This window comes from Leptonychotes weddellii, chromosome 1 (assembly GCF_054177405.1).
Source record: "Leptonychotes weddellii isolate Sample4059 chromosome 1, ASM5417740v2, whole genome shotgun sequence".
Taxonomy (NCBI): Eukaryota; Metazoa; Chordata; class Mammalia; order Carnivora; family Phocidae; genus Leptonychotes; species Leptonychotes weddellii.
Window position 1 is genome coordinate 170,123,127 of NC_138369.1, and position 14,089 is coordinate 170,137,215.

At 39.5% G+C, this 14,089-nt stretch overlaps 1 protein-coding gene across 2 annotated transcripts in view; it reads left to right on the forward strand.

Moving 5' to 3' along the window:
• Positions 1-14,089, forward strand: part of CXADR (CXADR cell adhesion molecule) — a 55,817-nt gene that overhangs the window by 13,592 nt on the left and 28,136 nt on the right. For both annotated transcript variants that reach the window (XM_006740570.3, XM_006740569.3), the window contains exons 2-3: positions 8,697-8,863; positions 13,283-13,487. In XM_006740570.3, the coding sequence (XP_006740633.2) occupies positions 8,697-8,863; positions 13,283-13,487 (372 nt within the window). The remainder of the gene's footprint in view (positions 1-8,696; positions 8,864-13,282; positions 13,488-14,089) is intronic.

Sequence of the window (14,089 nt, forward strand, 5' to 3'; positions counted from 1 at the left end):
GAGGTACGAGTAGAGGGAGAGGGAGAAGCAGGCTCCCTGCCAAGCAGGGAGCCCGATGCGGGGCTCCATCCCAGGACCCTGGGATCATGACCTGAGCCGAAGGCAGATGCTTAACGGCTGAGCCACCCAGGTGCCCCCTGGAAATTTGTATTTTAAAAACTGCATAGAAAAGCATATAAGTCCACTTAATGTCATTTCTCATTCTTATTAACTTATCTAACTGTAAGTATTATTTTCTTAGCCCTGAGTACATATTAACATAATGTACTGGGTAGCCCACATGGGAATTAAACAAGCAAAACCCCTAGACAGCAAAGAGCATAATTTCTACCTTCCTCTAAGTGTTTTTCTTCTCTCCCCCAGCAATATTGAAAGGCCTAGTTGGAGTAGTTAACTATAATAGTAACATATTTAAAATGTTTTTTTCTTTTTCCTTTCTAGAAAGACTCACTATTTAGGTGGCTTTTATAAATTGCTAATACCAGAGCAACTTCCTAGTGAAAAGGAAAGTTGCCACAGATTAGAGGGAGGGTCAAGGAAATGATCTAAATAGCATGGCAGTTGCATTTTTTTTTTTTAAGATTTTATTCATTTATTTGACGGAGAGCGACAGCAGGAACACAAGCAGGGGAAGTGGGAGAAGGAGAAGCAGGCTTCCCACTGAGCAGGGAGCCCGATGCGGGGCTCGATCCCAGGACCCCGGGATCATGACCTGAGCGGAAGGCAGACGCTTAAGGACTGAGCCACCCAGGCGCCCCGGTAGTTGCATTTTTAAAAGAATTTCTATTTTATTTTTATTTTTTTAAGTAAACTCTGCCCCCAATATGAGGCTCAAATTCATACTCTGAGATCAAGAGTCACATGCTCTACTGACTGAGCCAGCCAGGTGCTCCGGGAATTGCATTTTTGCAGATATTGGAATATCCTAGGGACTTGATTGCTAACACAGGCATCTGTAGTATTTGTTATTAGATACACACAACAGAATTAAACTTGTCCTGATGAACATGTCCCTTAAACATATCAGTTCCTGATTTACCCAGTTTATTTCTTAACATTAAAATAGTAACTCTTAAGACGTTCTTTGACATTTTTCAAGAAATTAATATCGAGTAAATTATAACCATCGATGTTAAGGTCATCATAATGTACCCCTTCCCAAGAAATCAAAGAAATACGCAAGACTTTTGGAATGTAAATTTAAATTCTTTTTTTTCTAGTCTTTTTTCCCCTTTTTTGTTAATATCTTTGGAATGACTCCAGATATTTTGAGAAACCATGCATCAGTATGTAGTATTTTTTATTTTTGCTTCGTTTTCTAAGGATAGTTGAAAAATAGGACAAGTAACTTCTCTTCAGCTACAGTTGTGATTTTAGAATATTTACAAATAGCAGGGTTTTTTTAAGTTTTTCTTAATGTCCAGTTTCTCTCATGTTAATGGAACTATAAAGTTATATACTGTTAATTTCTTACCAGATTTGCTAATATTTCTTGTAATATGAGTATTATAAACTAATAAGCATCAGCACATGACCAGGTTTGTTCAGCTTTTTCTGAGCTGTATCTCCTTTCTAGGGATCATTGTTTTATTCCTTTGCTTTCCTGGATTCATGGTCTCCCATAGCCCTCCTTCTTACGCTTTTCCCCCAAGGACTGATGGTTTTGTGTCCCATTAATCACCTCCTCTTTCCTTCCTTTCTTTCTTTTTTTTTTTTAAAGATTTTATTTATTTATTTGTCAGAGATCAAGCGAGAGAGCACAGGCAGGGGGAGTGGCAGGCAGAGAGATAAGCAGGCTCCCTGCAGAGCAGGGAGCCCGATGTGGGACTCGAACCCAGGACATCAGGACCTGAGCCAAAGGCAGACGCTTAACTGACTGAGCCACCCAGGCGTCCCGACCTCCTCTTTCAAACAGTAAACAGTTCCTTGACCTTCCCTCTACTCTGAGCTCCTGCTCTCTACTTAAAGTTCAGCAGTTTTGGCCAACACCAGGTCGGGGGGGTTATTTTTGTTTTATTTTTTATTTTTTTATAGATTTTATGAATTTATTTTTTAAGATTTTATTTATTTATATGACAGAGAGAGATACAGTGAGAGAGGGAACACAAGCATGGGGAGTGGGAAAGGGAGAAGCAGGCTTCCCGCTGAGCAGGGAGCCCGATGCGGGGCTCGATCCCAGGACTCTGGGGATCATGACCTGAGCCGAAGGCAGACTCAGCGACTGAGCCACCCAGGCGCCCCTTGAATTTCTTATTTTGGAGAGAGAGTGGAAGAGAGTGTGAGCAGGGGGAGGGGCAGAGGGGGAGGGAGAAAAATCTCCAGCAGACTCCCCACTGAGCCCAGAGCCTGCCACGAAGCTCCATCTTAGGACCTGAGCCGAAATTTGGAGTCGGACAATTAACCAACTGAGCTACCCAGGCGCCCCTCCGGGGGTTTATTAAATGAGGCTTGGGACATACCCTTCAGAGATGAAGCCCTGAGACACTGTCAACTGAGTGACAGTGTATGGGCTTCGGATGGGGCCCCATAAACAATTCCCAACAATAGAGGAACACGTTGTGTAATACAGAGGAGGCAATTGAACATGGCCTGTGAAGAACGGGGCAAACTTCAGAAAGGAGGTGACAGGTAAGAGGTACTTTGATAAGTGGCTAGAGATGCTCTCAGTGGGAGAGGGTGGGCCAGGGGAGAAAGTGGGCAGCATGCACAAACACAAGTGCTCCACAAATAGGACTTATTTTTCTTCTCAGTGCTTCCTCTCGTTTCTTTGATTTCCTGTTTGATTGGCCCCAGATACTTTATCATAGTTCCGTCTTTAATAGAGAAAGGTCTTAACTGATTTTCACCTACTTTTTTTTTTTAAGATTTTATTTATTTATTTGACAGAGAGAGACAAAGCGAGGGGGGGGAACACAAGCAGGGGGAGTGGGAGAGGGAGAAACAGGCCTCCCGGTGAGCAGGGAGCCCGATGCGGGGCTCGATCCCAGGACCCTGGGATCACGACCTGAGCCGAAGACAGACGCCTAATGACAGAGCCACCCAGGCGCCTGATTTTCACCTACTTTTAACTGCATTACAACTTGTTAATTTTTCTCCACTGTTTTGAAATGGACCATCTTTCATCTGTTTTCCTTTTCTTACATGAAGGTACTTGTGCCTGTGAGTTGTGTTGTTTCTTTTCTTTCTCTCCTTCCTTCGTCCTTTTTTAGCTGAGTCTTTGACTTCAAAATCAGATGTGAAATGTTCACTGGGGATACAGAGTAGGAGGACACACAGTAAAGTAGCAACTTCAGTAAAGCAGGAAAAGTGCTTACGATGGAGGCCTTATCAGTTGCCCGAGGTGTACATAGAGGACATCTAATTCAATCCATGTTTGGGCACAAGGAATGCCTCCTAGAAGATGTGCCTAGACTCAGACGTGATCTTTAAAATCCCCGTGCACATACCATCACTGGTCAGACTTAACATTTAGTATCTTGTTGATAGAGGTAGAAACATGAAAAATATGTTGGAAGCTATTCTGTTTTGTTTCCCAAGTGATAGAACAATAAAAAAACCTTCCTTTTTCCAGCAAATTTATTAAAAGCTAGCTTCTGGTTTTCTGACCTAATACAGTTAAATTTGTGTTTTTTTCCTTCATAGCTTTGGTGTTCTTTAATTTTAAGACTTACTCAAAACATAATTGAAAATTGTCACGTTTACTTCTTTCTCTTTTTAAATCAGCCATAAAGTTTCATGAGCACTTTCCATTTTCCAATGATTTTAAGATTGGAAGAAGAAAAAGATAACTGAAGACCATCCAGGTCAATGGGTAACTTAAACTTGAAGAAGTCTGTTAGAGAAATCAAAGCAGGTCCTTGGTTCAAAATGTTGCCTTCCTGCTAGAGGAATAGAGTCTTCCATTATCTTCATTTCTCCTCCATTCTTAGGGCAGAAATAGATCTTCTAATGTTTGGTAGGCGATGACAACATCAAGGCTAAAAAATACTTTGATGAGCTGGTGTCATTTTGATGCTCCAATAGAAGTCACACTGGGCAGAAGAGAAGCTCTGAAGGAAGATCCAAGTGTTTGAAATTTGGAGATTAAAAAAAAGCAAGCAGAAAACTGGGAGATGTTATTTCAGTCACTGCCAAAATGGGATGTGATTCAGTTTGTTTACTTATATAATCCAGTGCTGAGTACTTATTAACTGGATTCTGCAAATACTTGCAGTTCATAATGTTCTACATATTTCACCACACTGAATATCAGTTTAAATAAAATTATAAGATTTGTTATTTGATTTAGTTTTCAGGCCGTGTTTGAACCTGCAAGTAGTTTGCAGTTTAAATTATCACTTAATTTGCTGCATAAATAGAATTGGGCAGCACCTGTTCGAAAGAGTCTTCAGAGACACTGCATGGGACCTAGTGTCAGCCTTTTGTCTCCTACAATTTGTGACTGTTGCATACTTCAGCACTTGAAAAACTATGCCTCTGTGCAGAGAGCCCCTTCAGTGTTGCTAGGAGACCCAGTAACTGTTTTGTACAATCTTGAGATTTTAATTCATTTCTAGTGCAACACATTGAAGAGCAGTTGAATGTTTTAAACATTTTTTTTTTAGAAAGAAATGCTGAAAGCCATTTAAAAATCTGTTTAATATTTTTTTAGCAGCACACACATTAAGAAAATACCAGTATAAAGCAGAAATGGGCAATCACCTTAAAATCTCAGTTCTCAAAAAATAACTGCTCTTAACAGTTTAGGATATATCTTTGCGGTCATTTTTATACATATGTAACTGTTTCCTAAGGTAGTGTTTTTGTTTTTTTTTTATTTTTATTTATTTGAGACAGAGAGAATGAGAGAGAGAGAGCACATGAGAGGGGGGAGGGTCAGAGGCAGAAGCAGGCTCCCTGCCGAGCAGGGAGCCCGATGCGGGACTCGATCCAGGGACTCCAGGATCATGACCTGAGCCGAAGGCAGTCGCTTAACCAACTGAGCCACCCAGGCGCCCCCTAAGGTAGTGTTTTAAGATAAAAGTAATTTTTATGTGTCAAACAAGAAAGAGTGAAAGATAACTATCATGAAAACTGAGTTGCATTTTATTCTAATGACTGCAATAGAAGTACAGAGAGCATGGTTAGGATTTGAATATGTTTGGTGTCATTTGACTTTTTTGATTTTTATAAAATAAAAACTCAAAAAGCACAGAGGGACCAGAAAGTTTTAACTTTTTTTTTTTTTTTTAAAACAAAAGTTCATTTTCTTTTATATTCTGGCTTTGATATTTTGGGGCTATGTCTTGATTCATTTTGGAATGGAATTTTCATTCTGGAGTGTACTCAGATTGTTCTTACCTTAATACATAAAGTATCAATACTCAGACAAATGGAGGTAACAAATTGTAGTAGCTATAGAAAGGAGATCCTCAAATAGCAGGAACAACTTCTGGTAGATTAATACTCTTTTTCAACCTTTATAAAACTGATCAGATTTATGATCTAGTCACCAGTTCTTTTCTGCTAATGTGCAAGGAACTACGACAAGAGATAGAGGCATCCACAAAAATGTTTAAACCCTTTTGGGGCTAATGATTTAAATCAGGACATGGAATTTTAAAATTTACTTAAAGATGCAAGGTATGGGAAGAAGACAAGCTCATCAACATCTAGAACACATGACAAAACCTTGGAGGCTACCTAAGTCAACTTCACAATAAAGCTTATAAAGGAAAAAACCCCAAGATAGTATAAATACTAAGTAAGTGCCAAAAGGGTAATCAGATAGCAGAAAGTAAAGTACTGTGAACATTTGTAGAAAGACAGAAAGATAAATCACTGTAGGCTAGAGAGGTAGAAGAGTGCCTGAGTGAATGAGGTAGGAATTGGAACTGAGTTTATTAGAAATGGTAGAAAGTATTTATTGAGAGGATTGAATATTAATTCAGGAGAAACACTTGAGATTATACACATAAATACCAAATCATAATTTTAAATAAAAATGTGGACATGAAATGGAGATTGGAATAGTAATGGACCTTTTTTAGGATATTAAACAGTCCATTTGGACTGAATCACTGGGTTTGGATGGTATAGCATCAGTTTTTGCTGTGTAACAAACCAACCCAAACTCTAGAGGCTTAAAACAAAAAATTATGTGTTGCTTTGTGATCCTGTGGATTGCCAGTTTAGGCCAGGCTGAGATGGGAAGTTCTGGTCACCCATGGGGCTGCAGGCAGCTGGTCTGGAACGGGGGCTGGAAATTCTAAGGTGGCCGCATATTGAGCACTTGCAGCTGTTGAACACCTTTGTTCTCTCCTGTGTGGCTTGGTCACTCGGTGGCAGGGGTCTGAGAGGGCGAGGGTGGGGGCAGCAGGGTCTCTTGAGGTCTCGCCTCGGAACTCACAGCTGCGCTCAGACTATTCTGTTGGTCAGAGTTAGGCCAGCCTCTGATTTAAGGGAGCAGATAGTCTTGTGTCCAGTTTGGATCTGCTATTTGAGGAGTGCCCTTAAATGTAATTAAAAGCTTACAATGGTGCTTGAATATAAATGGTTCGAATGTAACATCTTTCATTCTCAATCTGTTGGCTTCAGCTTTATTAACATTTTAGTACAAGTGACAGTTGATATGTATTAAGCTTCTTTGGGGATAATGAATGGAAAGGATCGTGGGAAGGCTGATAATTTAATTCTTCATTTTGGTTTGGTCTGTTGGGGTTTATTATTTGAAAAAAACATCAAAATCATCATTATAGAGAATTAGGACTTGGATTTACTTACTCTTAATTTTGCTGTAAGATAGTATTTTGGTGGCAGCAGGGGAAGGGAAGGGGAGAGAGGCAGGCCCTATGTACCATAGTCTTCGTGCTTAGGACCTCTTCCAGGTCACCATCCAGCCCTGCAAGTCAGTGTTGGGTGATGGGGAGGACCAAGTGAATGACCGTTTGAGACTTTGGTTCTGCATACAGAAAATGTTGGGTTATCTCAAGGAAAACAGATGTGACAAACTAGTGCTATGCAAACTTTCATAGTGTAAATAGTTTAAAAAATAAGTTTTGTGTGGTAGTTTATTTACATACTAAATTTACATTTTATATCTAATTGTTGACTTTTTCAAACTTTGATCTTATAAGACATACGTAGTGAACAAACCTATTTTTATATGTGAATTGGTATGAACAAAATTGTTTTTCTCTTGAAAAACAAAATGTGAATGGATTAAACTCAGTATTTTTTCTCTGATATGTATCAAACTACCATTTTGCTTGTAGTTTACTTTTACCTTTTTTTGCATGTGAATGATACTAGTTTGGTTATAGTAAACCATTAGGAGCAAAGAAGAAACTTACTGTTTAGTTTTTTTTTTTTTTAACGATTTTATATATTTATTTATTCATGAGAAGCAGAGGGAGAAGCAGGCTCCCAAGGAGCAGGGAGCCCAATGCGGGACTCGATCCCAGGACCCTGGGATCATGACCTGAGCCGAAGGCAGATGCTTAACCGTCTGAGCCACCCAGGCGCCCCTGTTTAGTTCTCATAAAGATACAGTGGGTTTAAACCATCTCTTTTTAACAGACTTAATCAGAAGAGTCTTGGAATTTTTGTTTGGGCCTCAGGACATCTTATTTTTGTTTTTATATACTTTTCAGATATTGCCATTCAGCATTAATTCTCTGTGATCTAAGTGGAAATTTTATGGAATACAAATTCCAGAATAAGTTATGGAATGTTAAGATGTCTTTTTAACAATAATATGATGGACTTTTTCCGAAAAGAAATGGGAAGGAATGAACAGTAAGAGAAGTCTTAAAGATAATATTAAGGTCAACTATTTGATAAATTCAAAAATACATAAATTCACAGCATTTCTTCTCTTTGAGTTGTTATCAGATTTATTGCTTAGAAATATTTTTAAGGGGTGCCTGGGTGGCTCAGTTGATTAAGTGTCTGACTCTTGATTTCGTCTCAGGTCATGATCTCAGATGGTCCTGAGATTGAGGAGATTGAGCCCCACATCAGGCAACTGGGCATGGAGCCTGCGTAAGATTCTCTCTCTCCTTCTCCCCCTCCCCACCGCTTGCTCGCTCTCAAAAAAAAGTATTTTTAAGCATTCAGTAAAAATTATAGAATCTGATTTAATAAATAAATATTTATTTAACATAAGCTCTATGCCCAATGTGGGACTTGAACTCATGACTCCTAGAATAAGAGCACATGCTCTACCGACTGAGCCAGCCAGGCACCTCTAATTTAATAAAAATTTAGAATTAAAGAAGCCTTGGTAGAAAACCTGTCAAAATTCATCAGCATGTGTCCCAGCAGCAAGAGTTACCAGTGTTGTCTATGGCACTGTGGCAAGTAGGAATAAATGTAGCCCTGAGTTAGTATGATATAACTGACCTTTTAGAGACTAGCTAAATTCACTTTGAAAGATCTGCTTGGACATAGAATACCCTCTACTAATAGAAACTTGTATCTCATATGATGTTGGGAGATTCGCAATGCTCTTAAAGGAAATTGTATCAGATAAGATGGTACTAATATTGGCATTCCATTTCTACAAAGGCACAAACTGAAAACTGGGGACCACTGAGTTTGAACTTCATCGCTCTGGTCACAAATCGCATCCTGTTCTCCTGAACAGCTGGGGTGCGCTAAGCGTGCTGCCAGTCTAACAGCAGGTGCTTAGTCCATGTGCATGTTTCTTTCTCCAGATTTCACCAGAAGTTTGAGTATCACTACTCCTGATCAGATGATTGAAAAGGCCAAAGGGGAAACTGCTTATTTGCCATGCAAATTTACCCTTAGTCCAGAAGACCAGGGACCACTGGACATCGAGTGGCTGCTATCACCAGCTGATAATCAGAAAGTGGATCAAGTGGTAAGTTTGCTGAGTGCTTGCTCACTTAGTAGATGTCTGTGGAACTTCTTAGGTGTCCATCACTATGCTGATCACACAGGCAGGGGTGGGGATGGGGGAGCTATGTAAAAAACCCCAGACTTCTTTGGCTTGTGGTCTGGGTGAGGAAGACGGTCACTGGATGGAAAGTGAGGACACATGTGTAATGGAATGAAATGGGTAAATGGCCTGAGATTTCTTAGTGAAGGCTTTAAGGGAGAAGAGGAACTTAGGAACGTTCTGAAAACCTGGAGTTGGAAATGTGCGTGAGGGAGTGGTGTGAGGGGTATATGGAGCAGGCATGATAGCACGGTAGGAACATGCATAACGTGTTAGGGGACAGCAAGTAAACTAGACTTTGTGAAGAATTAGAAAGAATTCAGCTTTTTTGTTTTTTGTTTTATTTCTTAAATTTTTTTTTTTGAGAATTCAGTTTTTAATACAAGGATTCTGTTACCACTATAAGGGTCATCGAATGTAACAGTGTAATGCAAGTACATATTACAACAGTCTGTTTTCCATATCCTTCAAGTTAAATATCCTGAATAATGATTTCTTAAAAAGCAAAACAAAATCTTCATAGCAAAACAGTTTATAAAATATTTAATCTAAAAAATGAAATAGCAAAATACTGTTATAGAAATTTTTCTAATTATAAAGTATTAAGAACCCAGTGTTGAAAGCCTGGAAAGCCAAAAGTGGCACAAAGGAGGAAAATTGCCTGCTAATCTCTCCAAATACATGTATCACACTTTATTTATTAGTACTAAAATATTTCACTTAACATAGAATATTTCATATTAGCTTTATCTGACACATTTAGTTCTAAAAAATAACACATTATATTAGATCAGGGGGAGAAAAATAAGTCCAAATATTTACAGGAATATAGTAGTAATACACACATTTGGAAGAGAAAATTTATTTTTATTTATGGTCCATAGAAAAGAAGAGGTTATTAAGCCATTTAATGACTGAAACAGTGCAGTTAGGTAATTACTGTTTTTGCAAATTCAGACAGTTTACCCCTGATGTATTTGTGAAGGAAAAAATTAATGTGTTCCCAGGTTGTGAATGACCAGCGCCACCTCCTCCAAATACTTAACTTCTGTCCCGATTCTGCTACCTGAAGGAAATTCCTTCTGTCTTCTCTAAGCAAGATAGAGCCTGACCCACTCTGTCTGCTCAGCCCAGATACCCTGTGCCTCCCTGCTTGCTTTCCTTGGCAGCGCCAGCACCTTGAACATAGGCTTCTATTCTCCCTGAGGTTCTGCATATCCCTCCCCTGGTAGTGCCAGGGCCGCAGAGCCCGTGACCACTTCCGTGGTTCAGATGAATGAACGGAGAGCATGGGTCTTAAATGCTTCTGGCTTAGGACTCCTGAGTGAAGCTCTCTGAAAAGGTACGTCTAGAGACCAAGAAGCACAGTATGCCCTGTAGCCTGGCGTGTCCGTTCATGGCAGGAGGACCCAGAGTCTTCTGTGCTGAGTGGGAGGCAGAGCTTTATTGCCTACGGGACTTCGGAGACAAGTATCAAACTAGGAACTGGGTTTTAGTGTCCATTTCTGGGTTAAAACCTAGCCTTCAACCTAAAATACGGTAAAATCAAACCGAAAAGAAAGGTAAAAGGGATACGGAAAGATGATGCAGAAGAGGATGCTTATATAGAATTTCAGCTATGTTATCTGTTAGCTGAGCCATTATTTTAATTTAGTTAAACTAGTAGTAACTGTAGCAGGGGACCGGGCTGGAGAAGTTAGCCATCCTTGTTCCCTGTGTGATCTCTTTAGTCAGCAGTTATCATGTACTATGCACTTACTATGTGCTGGGCAGTGTTTTATAGATTTTAATTATGCATAGTTATTTAAGCCTTAGAACACCCTAAAATGAGAATTTTTATGCACGTGAAGAAGAGGAAATGGAGGCCCAGTGTCACACAGCTGGCAACAGATGCAGTTGGGGCTTGGACTCAGGTCTCTCTCGCTCTCCTGCCACACTTTGTGATCCCTTGCACCATCCCATACTGCCTCCCGCATTTCATAAGCCTCTATCTTCCTGTAAAATAGGAAAAAGACAGGGTTGTAATGAGAATTCACTGAAATACTGTATCCATAAGGATTTTAGAAGCTTAAAAGTCCTGTAGAAATTAATGAAGTCAGTACCAAGTCAATAAGCATACCAAGTCAAATGGATCTGGTTTGCATCTTAGCTGTGGGACTTTGCAAATGTTCATCTGTGAGAGCCACTGCTCTCCTCAGCTTCGAGGGTAACTGGACGGCGCCACTGTCTTTGTAGGGTTGTGAAGAGGAGTCAGAATTTTCTGGTAAATGTTAGTTCTCCCCCGTGTGACCACCATTTGTAGTATTGTTTTCTTGGGAAAATACTAAGAGAGTTTACAAAATAACTAACAGTGAGGACACATGTCAGACTCTCCTTAAAAAACTGCTAAGGTGTGTTTATAGCAAAATGAGGGATTGAGTACTGTAGATTGAATAAGGGAGTCAGTAGTTAAATACAGAGGAAGCTAGGACAGCCTCATTTGAATGTCAGCTGTGGACCTTTCAACTGCTTTTTTTAATCTACTTAGCGAACTGGTATTGAGTGCAGACATTAAATATATAAATTTAAAAATCTAGTGGACAAGGAGTGGGGTAAGCATGGCAGGGGAGGTGATGATACTGAAAAGAACCCAAGTCCCTGTCATCAAGAAATTCCTGCTGAGGACACTGATTCTGATTATACTGCCCATAATTACATCTCAGATAAAAATTACTTGCAGGATACAGACTGTAGTCATGTGCTCTGATTATTACTTGAGTTTGGTGCCACTGCTCTTTGAACCTTGGGTCTCAGATGACCCGAATGTAGGATTTCATTAGCAAATGTGAAAAAATTATAAAGTATGTTAATTTGGATGATAGAGATGACCATTGTAATTCTCTTCCAAGCCAAGTTTAACACAATTTATTTTCCCTCTAAATCTAGCCTTTGGTTATCTCCATTAAAGCTTGTAACAGTGGCTCAGAAAACTCAGCGGAATTAGAAAGGGGTCTTTGCTTTTAGTCTCAGAAGACTAGTTGAAAGGTCCCGTTAACCCGGGCACATGTATTTCAAGAGGTTTATTTTATGACTTTATCTTTTAGAGTCTAGAACCCTCAAGTGCCTCTGACTTTGTATTAAGACAAAAAAATGTTGTCTTTTTTGTTGTTGTTAGATTCCACAGGTAAATTATCACCAGCCTTTTTTGTTGAATAGGGGTGGTGGTATTTACCTGAGTTGACACATGTGATTGACATGCTGTAAGCTCTGAGACAGCTGAAAAACAGAATGTATAGGAATTCACACGTCTCTGTTCTTGTCCAGTCTAACTAAACCACTCTCTGACGTAGGGCTATATTACTTATGTTGGGTCTTGGCTTTCCTATTTATTTATTAACATTTTCTTGTGAATTTGTTTTTATTGGGATATAAGGGATAGGTTGGGAAATGTCGTGTGGGTTATGCCCTACCAGGTAAATGCCCATTCTGATCTTCCTGGGATAACTTCTGGAGCCTTTTCTTTTTCCTGGAGCTCCTACTGTTGCTGCCAGCAGCCTCTTCAGGTCTGCTGGTGGGTGGCACCTGGTTTTCCATTTAAAATGAAAGTGTGTGACCATACCCAAGGATCCCAGTGCTCTCTCTCTCTCTTTTTAAGATTTTATTATTTTTTAAATTGAGTACCGTAGAGAGAGAGGGAGTGAGTGGGTTGAGGGGCAGAGCTGGAGAGAGAGAGAATCTCAAGCAGGTTTCACACTCAGTGCAGAGCCTGACTTGAGGCTCAGTCTCAGGACCCTGAGATCATGACCTGAGCTGAAATCAAGAGTCAAGACATTTAACTGACTTGAGCAACCCAGGTGCCCCAAGATTTTATTTTATTTTATTTTTTAAAAGATTTATTTATTTGAGAGAGAGCACAAGTGGGGGGTGGGGACGGAGGGAGAGGGAGAAGCAGGCTTCCTGCTGAGCAGAGAGCCTGACACAGGACTCGATCCCAGGACTCTGGGATTATGACCTGATCCAAAGGCAGACACTTAACTGACTGAGCCACCCAGGTGCACCGCCCCCCTCCAAGATTTTATCTAAAAATCTTTTTAAGTAATCTTTACACCCAACATGGGGTTCAAACTTACAACCCTGAGATCAAGAGTTATGCATATGCTCTACCTACTGAGCCAGTCAGGCACCCTGTGATGCCCTGTTCTCTTAATCTGTGATTTGAATAATTGTAGTTTTCCTGATAATACTGTTTTTATTCTTTTTTTGGATCCTACAGAGAGTACCGTGGTATATCCAGAGCTCCTTTAATGAGACAGAGGGTTTGCTTATTTGTTTTTTCCCTGTCTTATTTTGGTTTTCTTTCAGATTATTTTATATTCTGGAGACAAAATTTATGATGACTACTATCAAGATCTGAAAGGACGGGTACATTTTACAAGTAGTGACCTCAAATCTGGTGACGCATCAATAAATGTAACAAATTTACGGTTGTCGGATATTGGGACATACCAGTGCAAAGTGAAAAAAGCTCCTGGTGTTGGAAATAAGAAGATTCAGCTGACAGTTCTTGGTAAATTGTTTGTATTAATGTTACTTGTTACAAAGTAATACAACACGGTTCTGTAATAGCAGCATTTGAAGTAATTCTAATGTCCTCATAAAACATAAAACTAGCATACTTTCTGGAATAAAAATATAAGAAGTGACTGACTTCTTTATGAAATTCATAAAAGAGTTTAAAGGCAAATGACAGAGTTTTGTGATAAAGAAGAGCCCTAAACAGGGCATTAGGAGATCCAGGTTTTTTTTTTTTTTGGTATTATTCTCAGATTTGCCTTGAAAAAGAAATAGAATCTCTTCATTTCTTGGGCCTCAGCCTACCTTTTTGAAACATAAAAAATTTAATTATCCTTAAATCTCTACCCTGTTCCATTGATTTCAGAAGTGTTTGTTATGGGCATTTTAAGCTTTTTTCAAATTACATAACTTTAATAAATGAGATTTCTATGATGAATAATTGGAGTATTTAGAACCGAGAAGATGGAATGTAGTAGAAGGAATATTAAAGGGATAAGGCCACTAGACATCAGATAATCAGTTAACCTCCCTGAGCATCACTGTTTTTCATCCTTAAAATAAAGGGATTAGACAGATGATCACTGGGATGTCTTT